The following is a 22,833-nucleotide window of genomic DNA, read 5'->3' as shown; positions in this document are numbered from 1 at the left end:
AGATGTTACAGGCGATGAAGTGGCCTTCCAGCACTTTTAATTACATTGTGTATTTGTAGCTCAGAGAGGCAGTTTACCAAACTCAGCCTCGCACCAGCATGTTTGGAAGAATAATCCTCGCTACCTGGTGAGTGGCTCTTTTGGGGAAAGAGAGGATGTGATACCAGACCCGCTGCAAAAGGAGAAGCTACTATGTGAGTAATGATCAGTGTGTATGAGCCCCAGAAACCTCAGTGCCTTGAGCCACTTCTTGGGGTATTCGGGAGAACATGGCCTAACACGGGGAAAGCCAGAGGAATAGCCTTGGCCAGTTTCTGACATCACTAAAAAATGTTATACCTAGGGGCGCCTGGGTAGCTCAGTGGGTTAAAGCCTCTGCCTTCAGCTCAGGTCATGATCCCAGGGTCCTGGGATCGAGCCCCACATCGGGCTCTCTGCTCAGCAGGAAGCCTGCTTCCTCCTCTCTCTCTCTCTGCCTGCCTCTCTGCCTACTTGTGATCTCTGTCTGTCAAATAAATAACTAAATAAAATCTTTAAAAAAAAAATGTTATACCTAGATCCATTTTGGATTACAGGTTTATTTCATTTTATTTTATTTTTTAAAGATTTTATTTATTTGTTAGAGTGAGAGAGAGAGAGCACAGGCAGGCAGAGGCAGAGGAAGCAGGCTCCCCACTGAGCAAGGAGCCCCATGCGAGACTAGATCCCAGGATCTAGGAACATGACCCGAGCCAAAGGCAGCCACTTAACCGACTGAGCCACTGGGGCATTCCTGGATTATAGGTTTAAATTAAAATACTATATATTCCAGATTACTTTTCTTCAAATTATGGGAAACTTTGTTAAGACATCGTGGTCGAGAGTAGCACACTGATTTTTACACAATTGTGGCGGGTATATTTGTTAAGGCACTTTGTGTAAGAGTGGTGGAAACCAATTTCAGCTAGCTTAAAAATAATTTTTTAAAAACATATACATATTTATATAATATATTTATATATATATGTATATATGTATTTAAAGACCAAGAAGTGGGGGCAGAGGGAGAGGAACAAGCAGACTTCCCACTTGGATTGGAGTTCAAAGCAGGGCTCGATCCCACAACCCTGAGATCATGATTTGAGCTGAAACTGAGAGTTGGACAGTCAACTGACTGAGCCACCCAGGCAACCCCGAAAAATAATTTTTCACAAGGATTTCAGAAGTTCCCCTGGAATCTAAGGGCAGGAGTACAGATGAATTTCTCCCTCAATACATAACCGTCCAAACATCACAATTCACTTTTCCCCATATCCTCCCTAATCCCAGTTCAGGCTGCCATCATTTCTCACTGTTGAAAGAGCCTCAATAATTGGTCTCCTGAATTCTTCTCTTGTTTCATGCTAACCCCTTTCAAGCCATTTTGCACACAGCATTATTCTTTTTTATGTGCAAATCTGATTGTGTCCTTTTTCCAGTTAAAACCTTTGAATGGGGGCGCCTGGGTGGCTCAGTGGGTTAAGCCTCTGCCTTCGGCTCAGGTCATGATCCCAGCATCCTGGGATAGAGCCCCTCATCGGGCTATCTGCTCAGCAGAGAGCCTGCTTCCTCCTCTCCCTCTCTGGCTGCCTCACTGCCTGCTTGTGATCTCTGTCTGCCAAATAAATAAATAAAATCTTAAAAAAAAAAAAAAAACCTTTGAATAACACAAAACCCAAAAGCCATAAAGTACCGTTAATAAAGCAAAATAACAAACTTTAAAAAAAGGTTGTGACAGATATGTCAAAGGATTATTTTCTTTAATATAGTAGCTCTAATAAGTCAATATATAAAGGTGGCCAAATACAAAAGTGGGCAAAAGACATGAGCAAGCTTTTCGTAAAAACAAACACAGTCGGGGTACCTGGGTGGCTCATTTGGTTGGGTGTCTGACTCTTGGTTCCTGCTCAGGTCATGATTTCATGGGTCATGGGATTGAGCCCTGCGACAGCCTCTGTGCTTTTTGGGGCTCTGCTTGGGATTCTCTCCCTCTGCCCCTTCTGCGTGCATGCATGCATGAGTGGGAGCTCTCTCTTTCTAAAATTAATAAATAAATATTTTAAAAAACACACACAATTGGGGTGCCTGGGTGGCTCAGTCATTAAGTGTCTGCCTTTGGCTCAGGTCATGATCCTAGGGTCCTGGGATGGAGCCCCACATCAGGCTTCCCGCTCAACAGGGAGTCTCCTCCCTCTCCCTCTCTGCCTGCTGCTCTGCGTACTTGTGCTCTCTTGGTATGTCTCTGTTAAGTAAATAAAAATCTTTAAAGAAAAGAATGTTAAAAACCACACACACACACACGCAGTCAATAAGCTTATGAAAAGATGCTCAATTTCACCTCTAATTAAAGATACAAACCAATGTCAAGGTGCCATTTTTTTAACTAATGGGATTTGGGCAAAAATAATTTTCCAATTACACCTATACATATAGGTCAGGGTATGGGGGAGCACTCTCCTACACTGCTTAGGGCTGTGGATGGGTCGACTACTTTAGGAAGACAATTTGGCAATATTTGGGAAATTTTCTTATTAGAAATTTCTGCATAACCCTTGATGCAGTAATTCCATTTTCAGATGTTTGCCCACAGCCCAGTGCCCTGAAGGTTCTTCCATTCTGTGTCCCACAGCTTCTGGCAGGGAGTAGAAAGGCAGGGGTTGAGCAAAGGAAACTCATCTGGGTGGTATGGCTTATGAGCCAGCTGATTGCCCCTCTTCCATTTCCTCCTGCCACATTTACTGACACTCAAGATAATAATAAGAAATATTTGCAAGCCTCAATATCATAAACACCATGAAATTCAAAATCCGCTGGTAGAGGTAACAAAATGTGAATGAGTTTTAGTGTGTAGTAAATGATAGGGCTTCTTTTATTCATGTTTTGCTCATTGGCATGAAGAAGATTTTTTTTAAAGATTTTATTTATTTATTTGATAGAGACACAGTGAGAGAGGGAACACAAGCAGGGGCAATAAGAGAGGGAGAAGCAGGCTCTCGCCAAGCAGGAGCCCGATGTGGGGCTCGATCCCAGGACCCTGGGGCCATGACCTGAGCGAAGACAGATGCTTAACGACTGAGCCACCCAGGCGCCCCAAAAGATTTTTTTTTTATCATATTTGAAGCAAAGCATTTTTTTTTTTAAAGATTTTATCTATTTATTTATTTGAGAGAGAGAGAGAGAGAGCACGAGCTGGGGGAGGAGGGTCAGTGGGAGAGGAAGAATCAGACTCTTGGCTGAGCAGGGAGCTGGACATGGGGCTTGATCCCAGGACCGTGGGATCGTGACCTGAACCGAAGGCAGATGCTCAACCAACTAAGCCATCCAGGTGCCACGCAAAGTGTTTTTTTTTTTTAAAGATTTTATTTATTTTAGAGAGAGAACGTGAGCAGGGAGAAGGGCAGAGGGAGACAGAAAATCTTAAGCAGACTGTGTGCCCAGGACAGGGCTTGAGGTGGGGCTCAATCCCAGGACCCTGAGATCATGATCTGAGCCGAAATCAGGAGTCCAATGCTCAACTGACTGAGCCACCCAGGTGCCCCGGCAAAGCATTTTTTTTTAAAGATTTATTTATTTAATTTAGAGGGGCGGGGAGAGAGAGAGAGAGAGAACAGGAGCACGAGGGGTAGTCAGGGAGAGAGAATCTCATGTAGACTCCCTGCTGGTCATGGAGCCTGATCCCACAGCCCTGAGATTGACCTGAGCCAAAATCAAGAGTCTGAGACACCCCAGCACCCCACCAGTTTGCCTTCTTGCCAGCAGGTTCTGAGAGTACCTGTTTACTTACACCTGTGTCGGGATGAATGTGAAAACACACAAATGATTTTCCTGTCTGTTAGGTAGTAAACTAGTATCTCCTTGTCATACTGGTTTACAGTTCTTTATGAGGGAATTGGAGCAATTGAAATGGTAAAACATCTTTTCAAATGTTTATTGTTCCCTCCCCCCATTAAACTAGGGAAAAGATTAAGAGATAGAAAAAATAGAGCCCTGAAATTTAAAAAAAAATTTTTTTTACAAAAAGACAGGTATCTAGGTGGCTCAGTGGGTTAAGCCTCCAGCTCTTGATTTCGGCTCAGGTCTTAATTTCAGGGTCCTAAGATCAAGCCCTGCCTTGGGCTCTGCCCGCAGCTTGGAGTCTTATTGTCCCTCTCCCTCTGCTCCTCCCCACCACCACAGGCTCTCTAAAATAAATTAATAAATAAATCTTTTTTTTTTTTTTTTTTAAAGGAATGAGGGCGCCTGGGTGGCTCATTCAGTTAAACATCTGCGTTTGACTCAGGTCATGATCCCAGGGTCCCGGGATCAAAACTTGTATCAGCCTCCCTGCTTAGCAGGGAGTCTGCTTCTCCCTTTCCCATGCAACCCCAGCCCCATCATGCCCTTGTGTGCTCTCTCTCTCAAATAAATAAAATCTTAAAAAAAAAAAAAGGAAAGAAAGAAAAGGATAAATGGGGCCCTAACTCAGGGTTGGGGGGAGTGGTCAGTGAAAGGGATAGGGAAAGAGAGCAGAGAAAAAAAGTCACAGATCCTTAGGACAAACCGTGCCTCTTCCTTCCTTTTTCTAGGGCCCACCTGTCTACCTTCCACCATGCACAGACAGATAGAGGCTGTGAGCAGAGGTATTCCTTGTCCTTCCAGACCTGAAAACTCAAACTGCTTTCTGGGAGTTGTCTTCACTCACTGCTCTCCGCGCCAGATCTTGCACTCCCGCACCCAGGGACCTTCTTTCCTCCCTCTCGCCTTTCCTTTCTTTTCCTTCTTCCTCTCATTTGCCTTCTTGTTCTCTGCACTGGAAGCCTCTTTTCTTCCCTTTTTTCTCATTCTGTTTCCGAAGAGCTCATCTTTCTCTCCTGCCCTGCTCACTCCCCTCCCCTCCCATTGGCCCCCTCTTCATTAGTCTCTCTGTCCTCCCAACCACTGTTTTTTGATCTTGAAAGTTAATTTGTAGATTGTTTCACTGTAGTTAATAAGCCTTAGGTATTTTTCTCTAAAATGCTAATGGGTGAAATAAGTTTCCTCTTTTGCCTCTCTCTAAGCAAAAATAATGACATTATTTGATTTAAAAGACAAAAATTGGGGCTCCTGGATGGCTCAGTGAGTTAAGCCTCTGCCTTTGGCTCAGGTTATGGTCTCAGAGTCCTGGGATCAAGCCCTGAGTTGGGCTCTCTGCTCAGCAGGGAGCCTGTTTCCCCTCTCTGCCTGCCTCTCTGCCTACTTGTGATCTCTATTTATAATAAATAAAATCTTAAAAAAAAATGACAAAAATTTTCGGGGCACCTGGGGGTCTAAGTCGTTGGGCATCTGCCATTAGCTCAGGTCATGATCCCAGGGTCCTGGGATCAAGTCCCACGTGGAGCTCCCTGCTCATCGGGGAGCCTGTTTCTCCCTCTCCTTCTGTCCCTCTCCCTGCTTGTGCTCTCTCTCTCTCTCTCTCTGTCAAATAAATAAATAAAATCTATTTTTTAAAAGATATTATTTATTTATTTGACAGACAGAGATCACAAGTAGGCCGAGAGGCAGGCGGAGAGAGAGGAAGAGAAACAGGCTCCCCGCTGAGCTGAGAGCCTGATGTGGGGCTTGATCCCAGGACTCTGGGATCATGACCTGAGCTGAAGGCAGAGGCTTTAACCCACTGAGCCACCCAGGCTCCCCTAAATAAAATCTTAAGGAAAAAAAAAATACAAAAAATGTTCTTTGAGCTTTACATTTAAATATTTAATAGACTACACAGAATGTTAATGTAACTTTTTGTAATTTCGATGCTGTAATCCTAGACTGAATCTTCTCTTTAAAGGAGACACAAGTCTAGGATTGTGCCCCTGTGCTCATATTCTAATACAGTGCTTCAAGTTAGTCATCATGGTTGAACAGCAAAGTCCCCAGAGAGGAAAAGAGAGCCATGCACTCATTCCCTCTCCCCTTGCAGATTCCCTCATGATTGGTTCACCACTTAAGAGCAGACAACTTCTTCATGATGAATTTGGAGAAGTACAGCCATGTCTTCGAGAACCACGAGATCTCTTTGCCTTCTTCTCCAGCAGCGGGCCACTGCAGGCTCCAAGGTGGCCAATAGAATGTGAGGTCATCAAGGAAAGCCTTTGTCATATCGGTAATGTGACTTATGTGTCGTGGTACTGCTGTTCTGACAGACATTGTTTTTTTTTAAAACAAAGATTTTATTGATTTAGTTGACAGAGAGAGAGAACACAAGCAGGGGAGAATTAGGCAAAGGGAGAGGGAGAAGCAGGCCCCCGCTGAGCAGAGAGCCTGCTGTGGGCCTCCATCTCAGAACCCCACGATCATGACCCAAGCTGAAGGCAGACGCTTACCCGACTGTGCCATCCAGTCAGTGGCACAGTCCTGAAATGATTAAGCCCTGGGAAACTGATACATACTGATCAAAGTAAGAAGTTACACTACTGTGTAAACTCAGATGCTTCTGAGATTATTGGAATGGGAGGATATCTTTCTAGAGGCCAAAATACATCAATACTTAAATCTGTTTTCTAATATTCCTGTCTCAGTATTAATATGGTTGGTTGAGTTTTATGAGTTGTATTTTTACCAGCCTTGGTATAACTGATGAAGACTATATGTACCAGAACATAGTGGTTATTGTTTTTAATTGTATTTCGAGTTTGTTGGAGTTTTTTTTTAATGGGAATGGTGGAGACTATTTTTGTGAGATTGCTGGTTATATCTCTGAGCTATTGGTGGTGCAGGTACAATTTAGCATTCATTATATGAGGCAGTTCTAAGGTGGGTTCCATTGAAAAGTGGAGACTTTTCTAAAGGCTGGAACACTTGTGCCTATCAAGCACTGTGTCTCTGTTTTAGACTGCTAGATAAACAACTGGATGTTTCTTACTTTCACACTTCCCTCTTATGCTATTCATTCAGTATGTATTTATTAAGCCTCTGCTGTATGGTATGTACAGCACTCATGTTACAGAATGATGATGAACAAGATGGAGACACTCAGAGTTCGCGTGTTGGTAGGGATGCTGAAGATATACCCAGGGCATTGCCTAGAGTTTGGTCCCTCTAGGAACATTTAACCTGAGCCTGGAAGATTAGGGAGGGTTTCTGAGGAGTTGACATGTAAGTTGAGATCTGGTAAGTTACAAGTGATCCAACTGAGAGAAAATATTCCAGTTAGAGGACATGGAAGAGCCTGGCATGTCTGGGCAATCAGGGAGCACTGAGCATGAAAGACAAGGGCTAAAGCTGAAAATATAGGGATGTGCTCAACATCTTAACTGGGCACAGAACTGCTCTTTAGGTGTTTGAAAATCTGGGGGAGGGATGGCATTTTGAGTTGGTACAATAGCTGAGAAGTCCTAAGAGCATTTGTCCCTACCCTGGACAATTTTTTTTTTTTTAAGATTTTATTTATTTATTTGACAGAGATCACAAGCAGGCAGAGAGGCAGGAAGAGAGAGAGGAGGAAGCAGGCTCCCTGCTGAGCAGAGAGCCCGATGCGGGCTCGATCCCAGGACCCTGGGATCATGACCTGAGCTGAAGGCAGAGGCTTTAACCCACTGAGCCACCCAGGCGCCCCATACCCTGGACAATTTTTGAATTAAAGTCCAAGTTGATCTGGACGAACAGTGGGATTTTGCTATTCCTATATAAAATAGGCAAAGAAAATTCCTGTGATGATTTTAGACTCAGTTCCAAGAGAGGGGGAAAAGTGGGAAACCGGAATTTAATAATCACATTATTGCAGGGGTAATCCACTAAAGCATGAGATTTTTTTTTTTTTTTAAGTAAGCTCTATGTTCAACATAGGACTTGAACTCACCACCCCAAGATCAAGAGTTGCATTCTCTACTGACGGAGCCAGCCAGACACCCTAGCACTAGATCTTTTAAAAAAATCATTTAAAAATATACTTATTTTTTTAATTTCAAGGAAATTTAATAACAAGCACCTTAATGTTTCAACCAAATTGACAGCCTCATCACTCCCTATTACCTTAAAGTTAAGAATTTAGCATTATTTTATTACTGAGCTGTGCCTTTATTATTTGTTCTTTATTTTTTTTTCCAAGTTCAGCCAATCAGAAGATAACATTAGAAGCAGGGAAAAAAAAATTTAAGGACATATTTTGGAGTAATTCCAGTGAGGTTCTGGGCCCAGAACTACCTACTAACTGAATGACCTTGAGCTAGTTATTTTTTTAAAATTCAAGTTTATTTAAACTGAAAAAACAAGGGTGCCTAAGTGGCTCAAGTAGCTGAGCATCCAACTCTTGATTTTAGCTTAGGTTATTATCTCAGGGTAGTGGGGTTGATGCCCACATCAGGCTCTCTGCTCAGCGGGAATCTGAGATTCTCTCTCTCTCGCTCTGCTCCTCCCCCTGAAATAATAAATAAATAAATCTTGAACTGAAGAAACAAAAACAATTCACCCATTTCTCCTATCCACCTCTGGCAACCACCAATGAGCTTGCTTTTTTTGTTTGTTTGTTTTGTTTTGTTGTTTGTTTTTTGAATCCAGTGTGTAAGAGAAATCATATAATATTTGCCTTTCTCTGTCTTATTTCACTTACCATAATGTCCTCAAGGTCTGTCCTTATTGTTAGAAATGACAAGATTTCATTCTTTTTTATAGATGAATAATATTTCATTGTATATTTATACCACAATTTCCTTATCCATTCATTCATTGATGAACACTTATGTTATTTCCCTATCTTTGCTATTGTAAAGGATGCTGCAGTGGGGGTACACTTACCCTTTTGAGTTAGTATTTCCATTTTCTTCAGATCAATACCCACAAATAGAATTGCTGGGTCATATGGTAGTTCAATTTTTGATTTTTTTGAGGAACCTCCATACTATTTTTCCATAGTGGCTGCACTAACCTAATTTCCACCAACACAAGGGTTCCCATTTCTCCATATCCTTGCTAACACTTGTTATTTTTAAGTGTAAATAACACTTGTTATTTGTGTGTGTGTGTAATTTTTTTATAGATTTTTTTTCATTTAGTTTTTTTTTAATCTCAGGGTCTGAGTTCAAGCCCCATGGTGAAAAAAAAATCAGGGGTGCCTGCATGGTTCCATTGGTTAAGTGTCTGCCTTCAGCTCAGGTCACCATCCCAGAGTCCTAGGATGAGCCCTGAGTTAGGCTCCCCTCTCAGCAGGGAGCCTGCTTCTCCCTCTGCCTGCCACTCCCCCTGCTTGTGCTCTCTTCTCTGACAAATAAATAAATAAATAAAATCCTTTTTTAAAAAATGAAAAAAAAAGGGACGCCTGGGTGGCCCAGTTGGTTAAGCTGCTGCCTTCGGCTCAGGTCATGATCCCAGCGTCCTGGGATCAAGTCCCACATCGGGCTCCTTGCTCAGTGGGGAGCCTGCTTCTCCCTCTGCCTCTGCCTGCCTCTCTGTCTGCCTGTGCTTGCTCAATCTCTCTCCCTCTGTCTCTGACAAATAAATAAATAAATAAAATCTTTTTAAAAAAATGAAAAAAAAATCAAGGAGCATGAAGTCTCTGGCTTTGTTCTTCTCTCAAGATTCCTTTGGCTATTCAGAGTCTTTATGGTTCCATAGGAATTTTAGGATTATTTGTTCTATTTCTATGAAAATGCCATTGGACATTTAAAAAATATTAATTCTTCCAATCCATGAATATCTTCTCACTTATTTGTGTCTTCTTTAATTTCTTTCATTAACGTCTTACAGTTTTAAATATACAACTTTTTCACCTCCTTAAATTTATTCCTGGGAATTTTATTCTTTTGATAAAATTGTAAATGAGATTGTTTCCTTATCTTATGTTAACTATCTTTCTGATAGTTCATTACTAGTGTATAAACATGCAACATATGTTTGTGTATTGATTTTGTATCTTGCAACTTTACTGAATTTATTTATTTTAATGATTTTTCGATCAAGTTTAACGGGGCGCCTGGGTGGCTCAGTGGGTTAAGCCTCTGCCTTCGGCTCAGGTCATGATCTCAGGGTCTTGGGATCGAGCCCCGCATCGGGCTCTCTGCTCAGCAGGGAGCCTGCTTCCCCCTCTCTCTCTACCTGCCTCTCTATCTACTTGTGATCTCTCTCTATATCAAATAAATAAAATCTTAACAAAAATGTCTTTAGTGTTTTCTGCGTCATGTAATCTGCAAATAGTAACAGTTTGACAGTTTTACTCATTCCTTTCCAATTTGGAATCCTTTTATTTCTTTTTCTTGCCTAATTGCTCTAGCAAGGACTTAAAATTCTATGTTGAATAGAAGTGGCTAGAGTTGGCATCTTTGCCTTGTTCCCGATCTTAGAAGATAGGCTTTCAGCTTTTACATTTTGTTTTTAAGGTTTTATTTATTTATTTGTCAGAGAGAGAGAGAGAGAGAGGCAGGACTCGACCCCAGGACCTTGGGAACATGACCTGAGCTGAAGGCAGGTCTTCACTGACTGAGCCACCCAGGCATCCCACGGCTTTTTACATCTGAGTATGCTTTTAGCTATGGACTTTTCATATATGGCCTTTACTATGTTGAGGTTCCCTCTATACTCACTCTGTTGAGTTTTTACCATAAATGGATGTTGAATTTTGCCAAATGTTTTTTTTTTTTTGCATCTATCAAAATGATTATATGATTTTTACCCTTCATTTTTTGACTGTGGTATATCACATTAACTAATTTGCAGAAGTTGAACTATCTTTGGATCCCTGGAATAAATACCATTTGATCAGGTATATAATCCCTCTAATGTATTATTCAATTTCAATTGTGTTTTTGTATGCCCTTGGTGTTCATCAATGACTACTGTACTTAAAATAATACTGAGAAGTTGCCCAAGTCTCATATAAGAAATTTTTAGAATTGAGAGTTAATGAAAAAATTTTGTTTCCCCTGAAATAATTGATATACTTGTTCCTCTATAGTAATAAAGAAGTACATAGCTAAACTTATTTTCCTGACTTTAAAAAGAAGCTCGGCACACTTGGCAGGCTCCATCAGTGGAGCATACAACTCTTGATCTCTTGATCTTGGGATTGTGAGTTCAAGGCCCATGAAGGGGGTAGGGATTACTTAAAAATACAATCTTAAAAAAATAAAAAATAAAAATAAATAAAAAGTAGCTCAGGGCCAAATTTTAGAGAGTTGTTATAGGTCAACTATATTGACCTTTCTGGTTTATTTTTAACTCTTCTGTTTAAAGTTTATCCTTCTGTTGTATACGCTTTTTGTTAAAAATCACCTCATAGTCTGTATGGAAAGAAGCAAGACATAAATTTACAAAGAAATCAGAAACTTGGGGTGGGATTTGGTTTGATTCAACCAAACTAGTCGCTTGAATAATAATTATTATAATTGTATATTACTTTTGGATAAAGAACCTTTTATATTATTTCTTATTTTGTGCTTTTTAATGTTTTCTTTCAGAGTGGGTTCCACCTCAACCAGAATATTTCTATCAACCTACAGGAAATGAAAAATTACCAGAAATTGTAGGAGAAGAAAAAGGCACAGTTGTCTATCAATTAGATTCAGGTATTGTTATTTACACTGAACAGTCAGTGACTAACCATGACAAAATTATAATAAACATGTTTTCTGTAATAACAGTGGTTTTTAAAAATCTATAGTTTAGTGATAAATAAACAGTCTTTCCAGACCAACCTAAATAGGAACCCTGATATTCATGGCCAGTCAGCTTTAAAATTTCAGTTGTTTTTTTAATATGATGGTATTACGTCTTAAGAGTTCTAAGCCCAGGGAACCTGGGTGGCTCAGTTGTCAAGCATCTGCCTTTGGCTCAGGTCATGATCCCAGAGTCCTGGGATCCAGCCCTGAATCGGGCTCCCTGCTAAGCTGGAAGCCTGCTTCTCCCTCTCTCACTCCCTCTGCTTGCGTTCCCTCTCTCACTGTGTGTTTCTCTGTCAAATAAATAAATAAAATCTTAAAAAAAAAAAAAAAAAAAGAGGGGCACCTGGGTGGCTCAGTGGGTTAAACCTCTGCCTTCGGCCCAGGTCATGATCTCAGGGTCTTGGGACCAAGCCCCGAATCGGGCTCTCTGCTCAGCAGGGAGCCTGCTTCCCCCTCTCTCTCTGCCTACCTCTGTGCCTACTTGTGATCTCTCTCTCTCTCTCTGTTTCAAATAAATAAATAAATAAAATCTTTTAAAAAAAAAAAAAGTGTTCTAAGCCCATTTTAGAGCTTCTTCTGTGTCATTCCCCTTCCTAAAAATCAGATATTGGATATTCGGGGAACTTGTTCTTCTTTTCTCCATCTCTGTGTGTACTTTAGTGATTACTTTGTAGTATGTGCATATGACTATCATTTCCTACGTGGTTAATTAATTTCCATTAACTTGTAGGCTTCTTACAAGTAGAATCCATATCTTTTTAAAAAATTTCTAGAACAGCAATAGCAAAATATACATTCTTTTCAAAGACACATGGTACATTCCCCAGGATACATTATATGCTAGGTGGTAAAGCAAGTCTTAATACACTTTAAAAAATTGAAATCATACAAAATATATTCTCTGACCACAATAAAATTGAATTAGAAATCAACAACAGTGGGCGCCTTGGTGGCTCAGTTGGTTGAGCGTCCTACTCTTGGTCTCAGCTCGGGTCTTGATCTCAGGATCATGGGTTTGAGCCCCATGTTGGGTTCCATGCTGGGCTTGGAACCTACTTAAAATTAAAAATTTAAAAAAATCAACAACAGGGGGCGCCTGGGTGGCTCAGTGGGATTAAGGGTTAAAGCCTCTGTCTTCCGCTCAGGTCATGATCCCAGGGTGCTGGGATCAAGCCCCACCTCAGGCTCTCTGCTTGGCAGGGAGCCTGCTTCCTCCTCTCTCTCTCTGCCTGTCTCTGCCTCCTTGTGATCTCTGTCTGTCAAATAAATAAATAAAATCTTAAAAATAAAAATAATAAAAAAATAAAATCTTAAAAAAAAATCAACAACAGAATGAAATCTGGGAAATGGACAAATATTTGGAAATTGAACAGCACGTTTCTAAGTAACCCATGGGATAAAGAAATCATAAGGGGAATTTAAAAATGTTTTAAACAGAATGAAAATAAAATGACATATCAAAATTTTAAAGGATGCAGCTAAGCATCGCAAGGTAAGCATATGGCTTTAAATGCCTATATTTGAAAGGAAGAAAGATCTCAAATCAATTACCTAAGCTTTCACATTAATAAATTAGAAAAGTAAGCACAAACTAAGTCCAAAGCAACCAGAGAGAAGGATATAAAAAAGATAAGGATGGGAATCAGTGAAAATGGAAAACAGGAAAATAATCTGGAAAATCAAACCAAAAGCTGGTTCTTTGGAAACATCAACAAAATTGACAAAACTTTAGCTAGACCAACCATGAAAAAAGAAGAGGAGATACAAATTACCAAGATCAGGATTGAGAGGGGACAGAAACATCAAATCTACAAAAATCAAAAGAATTACAAGGTACAACTTAATGCCAACAAATTAAACAACATAGAAGGGGGAAAGCTGTTAGAAAAATACAAATTACCACAACTGACTCAGGGAGAAACTTTCTTTTTTTAAGATTTTATTTATTTACTTGACAAAGATCACAAGTAAACAGAGAGGCCAGGGGGCGGTGGGGAGGAAGCAGGCTCCCCGCCAAGCAGAGAGCCTGATGCAGGGCTCGATCCCAGGACCCTGAGATCAGGGCCCAAACTGAAAGCAGAGGCTTAACCCACTGAGCCACCCAGGTGCCCCTCAGGGAGAAACTTTAAAAGTCTGAATAGACTAAAACAAAGAAGTTGAATTAGTAATTAAAAATCTTCCTGCAGGGGCGCCTGGGTGGCTCGGTTGGTTGGGTGGCTGCCTTTGGCTCAGGTCATGATCCCGGGGTCCTGGGATCAAGCCCCACATCAGGCTCCCTGCTCAGTGGAGAGCCTGCTTCTCCCTCTCCCTCTGCCTGCTGCTCTGCCTACTCATATTCTCTATCTCTGTGTCCAAAAAAACAAAACAAAACAAAACTTAAAAAAAAAGTCTTCCTGCAAAAGGGTGCCTGGGTGGCTCAACCAGCTAGTGTCTGGCTCTTTGGATTCTGCTCAGGACATGGTCTCGTGGGTCATGTGATCAAGCTCTGTCTCAGACTCCACACTCAGTGGGGACTTTGCTTGAGGCTCTCTCCCTCTGCCCCTCCCCTCACTTGTTCATGGGTTTTCTCTTTCTCTCTCTCTTTCTCTAAAATAAATAAATAAATCTTTTTCTTTTTTTTTTTTTAACCTTCCTGCAAAGAAATTCCTTGGCCAGTTAGGGACAGGGCTTGTTTGAATTATATCAAACATTTAAAGATGAAATAGTACTAATCCTTCATAGACTCTGAAAATAGTAGCTGGAGGAAATATTTCCAACTGTTTATGAAGCTAGTATTCAAAGTTAGACATCCCAGGAAAACTATATTCCTTACAAATATAAATACAAAAAAAATCCTCAACCAAATACTAGCAAACAGGGGCACCTGGGTGGCTCAGATGGTAAGGTGTCTGCCTTTGGCTCAGGTCATGGTCTGCAGGTCCTGGGATCGAGACCCTTGTTGGGCTCCCTGCTCAGTGGGGAGTCTGCTTCTCCCTCTCCCTCAGCCTCTCCCCCTGCTCATGCTTGCTTTTTTTTCTCTTTGTATCTCTCTGTCTCAAATGAATAAATAAAATCTTAAAGAAACACAAATACTAGCAAACAAAATCCAACAGCTTATTAAAAGGATTATATAACATGACCAAGGGGGATTTGTACCAGGAATGCAAGGATGGTTCAAGCTAAGAAAATCAATGCGACACACCCCGTTAATAGAACAAAGGGAAGAAACACACAGTCATGTCAACTAATGCAGAAAAAGCATAAAAACATTCAGAAAACTAGGAATAGAAGAGAATTCCTCTGCTTGAAAAGTGTATTTATGGAAAGGATGGATCAATTTCACACTCCCTAAAATAGCTATAATAAAAATAAAGACTAACAAGTGATGGGTAGGATATGGAGCTGGTGGTCATAACATCTAAGACAGAAAGGAGATAAGGTGCCAGGTTGGTTTAGTCATTAGAGCATGCTGGAGGATGGGACTTTTGATCTCGGGGTCATGAGTTCAAGCTCCCTATGGGGATATGGTATAAAAATTTGCTTTAAAAAAAAAAAGGAGATATAATATTCAAGAGTAATGAACCTGGAAATGTAATAGGAACCTTCCCAAGGACGAGGAAGTAGCTTTGAATTAATAAGGTCAAGATGCCAAGTTAGTAATAGGGAGGGGACATGGCAAAGTAAAGAAGCTGTCAATAAGGGCATCCTTTGGGGCACCTGGGTGGCTCAGTCAGTTAAACGTCTGCCTTCTGCTCAGGTCATGACCCCAGGGTCATGGGATTGAGTCCTGGGATAGAGCAACAGGCTCCTTGCTCAGCAGGGAGCCTGCTTCTCCCTCTGCCTGTCCCTCCCCCAGCTTTCTGCTCTTTCTCTGACAAATAAATAAAATCTTTAAAAAAAAAAAGGGCATCCTTTGTCATCACTAAAAATCATCTGATACTTATTGCACACAAAAGCACAAGAGCTAATCAGAACTTCTTTTTTTGAGATTTATTTATTTGAGAGATAGAAACCAAGAGCTCAAAGCATGAGCAGGAGGGGCAGAGGGAGAGGGAGAGAAAATCTCAAGCAGACTCTATGCTGTGCATGGAGCTGAACATGGGGCTTGATCTGATGCATGATGCATGATGCATGATGCTGAGATCATGACCTGAGCTGAAACAAGAGTCAGACACCTAACTGACTGTGCCACCCAGGCTCCCCTAATCAGAACTTCTTAAGGGTTCTCTGAGGTTGGGAAATGCTGTGTTCAAAAAAATATAAAACAAGAAAAGTATGCTCACAATTTGAAAATCAACCTCTGCTACATAGGTAATGATCAGAAAGGAAATTGGTGGGGCGCCTGGGTGGCTCAGTGGGTTAAAGCCTCTGCCTTCGGCTCAGGTCATGATCCCAGTGTCCTGGGATTGAGCCCCACATCGGGCTCTCTGCTCCGCGGGGAGACTGCTTCCTCCTCTCTCTCTCTCTGCCTGCCTCTCTCTGCCTACTTGTGATCTCTGTCTGTCAAATGAATAAATAAAATCTTAAAAAAAAAAAAGAAAGGAAATTGGTTTTATTGGAGGAAGAATATGTACCAAGTTGAGTTAGAAATAAAGTGTATCAAGTCAATGAAATCAGAGGAGGCTTTTAGAGAAACAACCAGAGGTAGGGAGGGACTGTAATGTTTACATTTCTACAACTAACTTTGATATAATTGCATATTCTCTGCTCCCAGTTCCCCTGATTATGAGCTCTCATATTAGTAATACTGTGTTGGAAAAGTTATATGCAGTGAAGGGAATAAGGTGAAGAAACTCACAGTTTATCTAACTCCACCTTCTGGTGTGTCTAAGGAGGTTTTGGAGAGACTTTAAGTGTAAGATCTTAAGTGGGTAGATTTAAGTTATAAATAATGGAGAATGTATTTCTCCTGCCACCTCAAGAAAGTCTTGGGTATTAAAAGTATGTTTTACCTCTTGCTGACCTGCTTGTAGTCATTGTCAGTAAACCAGAAGACCGTGAATCCACATTGCTTCTTCTGTTCTATTCAGAGACATTTCTGCATAGGAGGAAACCCTAGGGCTGAAAGCTCATTCTCCTGAAAGGGCAGCTTTTGTGAGTTATTCTTATTGTCCTGCTTTTTTTTTTTTTTAAAGATTTTATTTATTTATTTGACAGGCAGAGATCGCAAGTAGACAGGCAGGCAGAGAGAGAGAGGAGGAAGCAGTCTCCTTGCTGAGCAGAGCGCCTGATGCGGGGCTCGATCCCAGGACCCTGGGATCACGACCTGAGCCGAGGGCAGAGGCTTTAACCCACTGAGCCACCCAGGCACCCCTCTTACTGTCCTGTTAACACACAGTTGTGGCAGTGGTCTTGGTCTTGTCTGTTGTGTTCTTCAGGAAGAGTTGAGCCCACCCTGTTGGAGGAATCAAGGAACAGAAAACCAAGAAGATGGGACTCCAGGGAGAATTTGGGAGTTTGTCAGTTTACATGCTATAAAATATTAGAGAAAAGAAACAAGTTTTGTTTTTTTGAGAAATATTACTGTGGGCTATGAATTAGATCATCTTTATTATTGCCTGAGAAACTCAAAAGAATGTTAAAACTCCCATATTAATTGTATCTGGTTGCTAGTCTATACTCTGTGGTTCTAGGAAGAGACTGGACCATGTGTGTCCCCAGCTTTTAATCGGATTATGTGTGCTCTAAATTTTTAAAAATATTTTATTTATTTATTTGAGAGAGAGAGAGAGAGAGAGCATGAGCAGGGGGAGGGACAGAGGGACAAGCAGACTCGCCGCTGAGCATGAAGGCTAACATGGCACTCAATCCCAGGACCCCAGGATTGTGACCTGAGCCAAAGTCACACGCTTAACCCACTGAGCCACCCAGGTGCCCCAGTTATGTGTACTCTTGGGGACTCTTCTGCTCCTGCCTCCTCTGTGTTTGCTTTCTTCTATTATGCACTTCTTTGTATATTTGCTTTCTCTTTTGCTCTCATTTACTATCTAAATGTTTATTACCTGAGTCTCTACAGTGATAGAGTTGCCTGTCAACCAAAAGTCATCATAATATGAATATATTTGCTAATGAAATGACTAATAAAATAAGGCCCAATGCATATTACTACTTAATGCTTGCACCTGTCCTGCCCCATGGTCAGCATCTTTGTTGTTATCAGTCACTAGCTGATTGGTGGATAATATTAATATCTGACAATATAATGCAAGTACAGTAAAAATCATTTGCAAAGTGAAATTATCCTTACAGGACATGCAAGATTTTATGAAATTGATGAATGTTGAAGAATTACTTGAATCACTTGCAAAGCTACTCACAAATGAGAATCTAGAAATTTCTTGTCTGTTAACAAGGAGAAAATCAACAAATGACAAAACAGGTTCTTCTAGACACAATGATAAGACTATTGTGGTACAAAGTCCTTGGGAAAACTATGAAGCCTTAAAATAGTTCTGCAGGGCACCTGGGTGGCTCAGTGGGTTAAAGCCTCTGCCTTCAGCTCAGGTTATGATCTCAGGGTCCTGGGATTGAGTCCCGCATCGGACTCTCTGCTCAGCAGGGAGCCTGCTTCCTCCTCTCTCTCTCTGCCTGCCTCTCTGCCTACTTGTGATCTGTCTGTCAAATAAATAAATAAATAAATAAATAAATAAAATAGTTCTGCAAAAGTAACTGTAAAATTCAAAGATGTCATATGGCAGTTTCACTGAATTTGTCTGAAAAATTGCAGTCCAGGGCCACTGGGCTGGCTCATCAGTGGAGCATATGATTCTTGATCGTGGGGTTGTAAGTTCAAGCCCCATGTTGGGTGTAGAGATTACTTAAAATAATATCTTTAAAAACAAATTACAAGGGCATCTGGATGGCTCAGTCAGTCGAGCATCTGACTCTTGGTTTCCACTCAGGTTGTGATCTCGGGGTCATGGGATTGAGCCCCACCTGGGATTCTGCACTCAGCAGGGAGTCTGCTTAAAGATTCTCTCTCTCTCTCTCTGCCCCTCCCAAAGCACATTCTCTCTTCCACCCTCCCAAATAAATAAATAAAATATTTTTTAAAGTTGCAACCCCCACCAAAAGGATAGAAAGAGATGATTATAATCTAAATTTTGTAAATAAAAGAAATTTTATATTTTGTTTGTTTTAACATCACTTTAAAGATAAAATTTCAATCATAACCTTTTCTTTTCTCTAATTACTATGATACTTTTGTTCCCTTCTTAAGTTAATTCACACATGCCAATTCTCAAACTTCTAATTTTTTTTATATTTAAATCTGGAAGGATATGCCAAAAAATTATATGGAGTATACTTTATTTTCTCTTTTTTGTTTTTTCCTTTACCGTTTTAAATTTTTAATTTATTTTTTTAAAAGATTTTATTTGTTTATTTGACAGAGAGAGACAGCAAGAGAGGGAACACAACAAGGGGAGTGGGAGAGGGAGAAGCATCCTTTCCACTGAGCAAGGAGCCTAATGTGGGACTTGATCCCAAGACCCTGGGATCATGACCTGAGCTGAAGACATATGCTTAACAACTGAGCCACCCAGGCACCCCATCCTTTACCTTTTTTAAATTAATAAATAGATACCTTTTTTTTTAGGATTAAGAATATAAATATTTTTAGACGCTCTATGTGTAATATCATTTGTTTGAAAACATGCTTTTAAATTAGGGCTGAAATGCGTACAAACAGTATCTGAGATGCCAAGGGCACAGGCCATGCAGCCATACACCACCTTAAAGGTCTTCAAAGAAATCCAAAGTTTAAAATTAAAAATCTCAGCAAGCACGGAAATCTGAATATTCATCATTGTTAACCTAGAATGGCATCAAACACACAGAAGAACTCAGTAAATATTGGCTGGATGAATGGGTTCTAAGTGGAACCTGCCCTGAATATGTCTGTCTCATCCGCAGTGCCCACTGAAGGTTCCTATTTCACCAGTGCCAGAGTGGGAGGCAAGCGAGGGATTATCAGGGAGCTTGCCGTCACACTGCAGGGACCTGAGGATAATACTCTCCTGTTTGAGTCAAGGTTTGAGAGCGGGAATCTGCAAAAAGCCGTCAGAGTGTGAGTAATGGGAATTTCCCAAGGGGGCGATAAATGGAGGGACTGAGCCATGTCTTCTGGAGTCATATAAGGAGTCAGTAGTGTTTTTGAAAAAGAGAGAGGTGGTAAGAAATGGTCATGAGGATGAAGAAGAATGGAATAATTGTGACTCATTTTCCCCCAGAGCAAAAATTTACCTACATTGTTTTTTCTGCTTGTGTAAGAAATTAGTGCTCATTTAAAATTTGTATTAATAGGGGCACCTGGATGGCTCAGTAGAGCATGTGACTCTTGATCTCGGGGTCATGAGTTCGAGCCCCACCTTGTGGGTAGCAATTACTTAAATAAATAAAACCCTTTAAAAATGTTTTGTGTTAATAAACATGCATAACATTAAAAAAATGAAGTCCTTTAATCATACCTCCCCAGATACACCAGCTGTTAACAGTTGAGTACATATACAATAATTTCCCCCCTCTTTCTGTTATGTATAATATACAGAAATGATTTTTTTTTTTAAGATTTTATTTATTGGGACACCTGGGTAGCTCAGTGGGTTAAAGCCTCTGCCTTCGACTCAGGTCATGATCCCAGGGTCCTGGGATCAAGCTCCACATTGGGCTCTCTGCTCAACCTGCTCCCCCCCCCACCCCCTCTGCCTGCCTCTCTGCCTACTGTCTATCAAATAAGTAAATAAAATCAAATAAATAAATAAAATCTTAAAAAAAATAAATAAAAATTTAAAAATTTTTAAAAATAAGATTTTATTTATTTATTTGACAGAGAGAGAGACAGAGAGAACAAGCAGGTAGAGTAGCAGAGAGAGAGGAAGAAGCAGACTCCCTGCTGAGTAGGGACACCCCCTCCATGCAAGGCTCCATCCCAGGACACTGGGATCATGACCTGAGCCAAAGACAGATGCTTAACCGACTGAGCCACCAAGGCACCCCAGAAATTATTTATTTTTAAAAATAGCATGATGCTATATGTACTGTTTTATAAGTTGCTTTTTGCCACTTAATAAATTTTGTTTATTTTCCTATGACAGTACCACAGATTTATCTCCTTATTTTTAATAATTCATATTATTCATTTTCTTTTTTTCTTTTTTTAAAAGATTTTATTTAGGAATGCCTGGGTGGCTTAGTTGTTTTATTTATTTGTCAGAGAGAGAGGCAGCGAGAAAGCACAAGCAGAGGGAGAGGCAGGCAGAGAGAGAGGGAGAAGCAGGCTCCTGCCAAGCAAGGAACCCAACATGGGGCTCAATCCCAGGACCCCAAGATCATGACCTGAACCCATACAGATGCTTAGCCAACTGAGCCACCCAAGCTACACCCCCAAGCAAACTTTCTTTACCTAAATTTCTGCCAGCCTTATAGTATAAGTAGGGGGACCATGTAAATTAGAAAATTAAGGCTTGATGTAGCAGTCTTTCCTGTTGTAATAAGATCTGTTTTTGCCAGGGGGAAATAACACTTTTTTGCATTTGCTTTTTGAGGGGGGAGGGATGTGAGGTGACAGAGACAGTCTTCAATTTTCTCCATTACAGAGATACCTATGAGTATGAACTCACCTTGCGAACTGACCTCTACACAAACAAACACACTCAGTGGTTTTATTTTCGGGTTCAAAACACTAGAAAAGATGTGACCTACCGCTTCACCATTGTCAACTTGCTAAAACCCAAGAGCCTTTATACTGTAGGGATGAAGCCACTCATGTACTCCCAACTGGATGCCAACACCCACAACATTGGCTGGAGGAGAGAAGGAAAGGAAATCAGGTACTTCAAGAACAACACGGAGGATGGGCAGCAGCCCTTTTACTGTCTTACGTGGACCATCCAGTTTCCGCATGACCAGGACACTTGCTTCTTTGCTCACTTCTACCCATATACGTACACTGACCTGCAGTGCTACCTGCTGTCTGTGGCAAATAACCCGGTCCAGTCTCAGTTCTGCAAGCTCCGAACGTTATGCAGGAGCCTAGCGGGAAATACCGTCTACCTGCTCACCATCACCAACCCATCCCGGACCCCGCAAGAGGCCGCTGCAAAGAAAGCTGTGGTCTTGAGCGCCCGAGTCCACCCTGGAGAAAGTAATGGCTCGTGGATCATGAAGGGCTTTTTGGACTTCATCCTTAGCAACTCCCCAGATGCCCAGCTCCTCAGAGATATCTTTATCTTCAAAGTGGTTCCTATGCTAAATCCAGATGGAGTGATTGTGGGGAATTACCGCTGTTCGCTGGCAGGAAGGGACTTAAACCGGCATTATAAAACCGTTCTGAAGGAGTCCTTCCCTTGCATCTGGTACACCAGGAACATGATCAAAAGGTGAGCCCCTTGATCTGTTGATCTTCCTCCGAATGCTGTGAGCACCGTCGGATGGGTGCGGGGGCTCTTCCTACGTGGGACTCGGGCGTGGCTTCGGAGACTGTCTTTTCTGTTTGCAGTCATATAGGTGTGTTCAGTTCCAAACTTTTAAGTCCTGTTTTATCTTTCTTGTCAAAGATTACATTTATTTATTTGAGAGAGAGAGAATATGAGCAGCGAGAGGGGCAGAGGGAGAAGCTGACTCCCCGCGGAGCAGGGAGCCCGACACGGGGCTCCATCCCAGGACCCCGGGATCATGACCTGAGCTGAAGGCAGACGCTTAACTGACGGAGCCCCAAGTCCTGTTTTACCTTTGGGCTGAAACTGAACATGCAACATTTCAGCTAGAGGCATTTCTCTTATTAGTGAAACAATGGAATAGAGAGCTCAGAAGTCAGAGAAGTTCATAGGCCTTCGTCATGAGGCCTGTGTAGTAATAATACCAGCACCTAACGATCAGGCAGTATTTGTGTAGAGGGGACAGGTGATACTCTCAGTGCTTTACACACAGGACCCATGGACTCTTCACATTAACTCTCTGAGGCAGGCACGTTCAGTATCCCCCGTATGTAAACGGTGAGGAAATTAAGTCCACAAAAGGTTAAGCAACTTGCCTAAGGTCACAGAGCTAAAAAGTGACAGAGTAGATGTTTGAACACAGGCTCTCAGGTTCCAGAGTCTGAGTTCTTTATTACCTCTTATATTGCCTCTCATAAGGAAAGAATAGTAAGTAAATCAGTTAATATTTTCCAAGCTTCTGTGAAAGCAGTTGAAGGCTATGATGGAATGGCACCCACCTTACCGGAAATGGAACCACAGCA

At 41.3% G+C, this 22,833-nt stretch overlaps 1 protein-coding gene across 6 annotated transcripts in view; it reads left to right on the top strand.

Annotated features, from left to right (window-relative positions):
* AGBL2 (ATP/GTP binding protein like 2) overlaps positions 1-22,833 on the top strand; it is a 42,254-nt gene that overhangs the window by 2,124 nt on the left and 17,297 nt on the right. For 3 of the 6 annotated variants that reach the window (XM_032844526.1, XM_032844523.1, XM_032844524.1), the window contains exons 4-9: positions 60-194; positions 4,584-4,637; positions 5,945-6,127; positions 11,412-11,519; positions 19,509-19,662; positions 21,191-21,973. In XM_032844526.1, coding sequence (XP_032700417.1) covers positions 60-194; positions 4,584-4,637; positions 5,945-6,127; positions 11,412-11,519; positions 19,509-19,662; positions 21,191-21,973 — 1,417 coding nt within the window. The remainder of the gene's footprint in view (positions 1-59; positions 195-4,583; positions 4,638-5,944; positions 6,128-11,411; positions 11,520-19,508; positions 19,663-21,190; positions 21,974-22,833) is intronic. The other 3 variants (XM_032844528.1, XM_032844525.1, XM_032844529.1) reach the window with 3 other exon arrangements.

Source organism: Lontra canadensis, unplaced genomic scaffold (genome assembly GCF_010015895.1).
Source record: "Lontra canadensis isolate GAN:19392208 unplaced genomic scaffold, GSC_riverotter_1.0 scaffold154, whole genome shotgun sequence".
NCBI lineage: Eukaryota > Metazoa > Chordata > Mammalia > Carnivora > Mustelidae > Lontra > Lontra canadensis.
The sequence above is the reverse complement of the archived record's forward strand: the minus strand, read 5'-3'. Positions and strand labels throughout refer to the sequence as shown.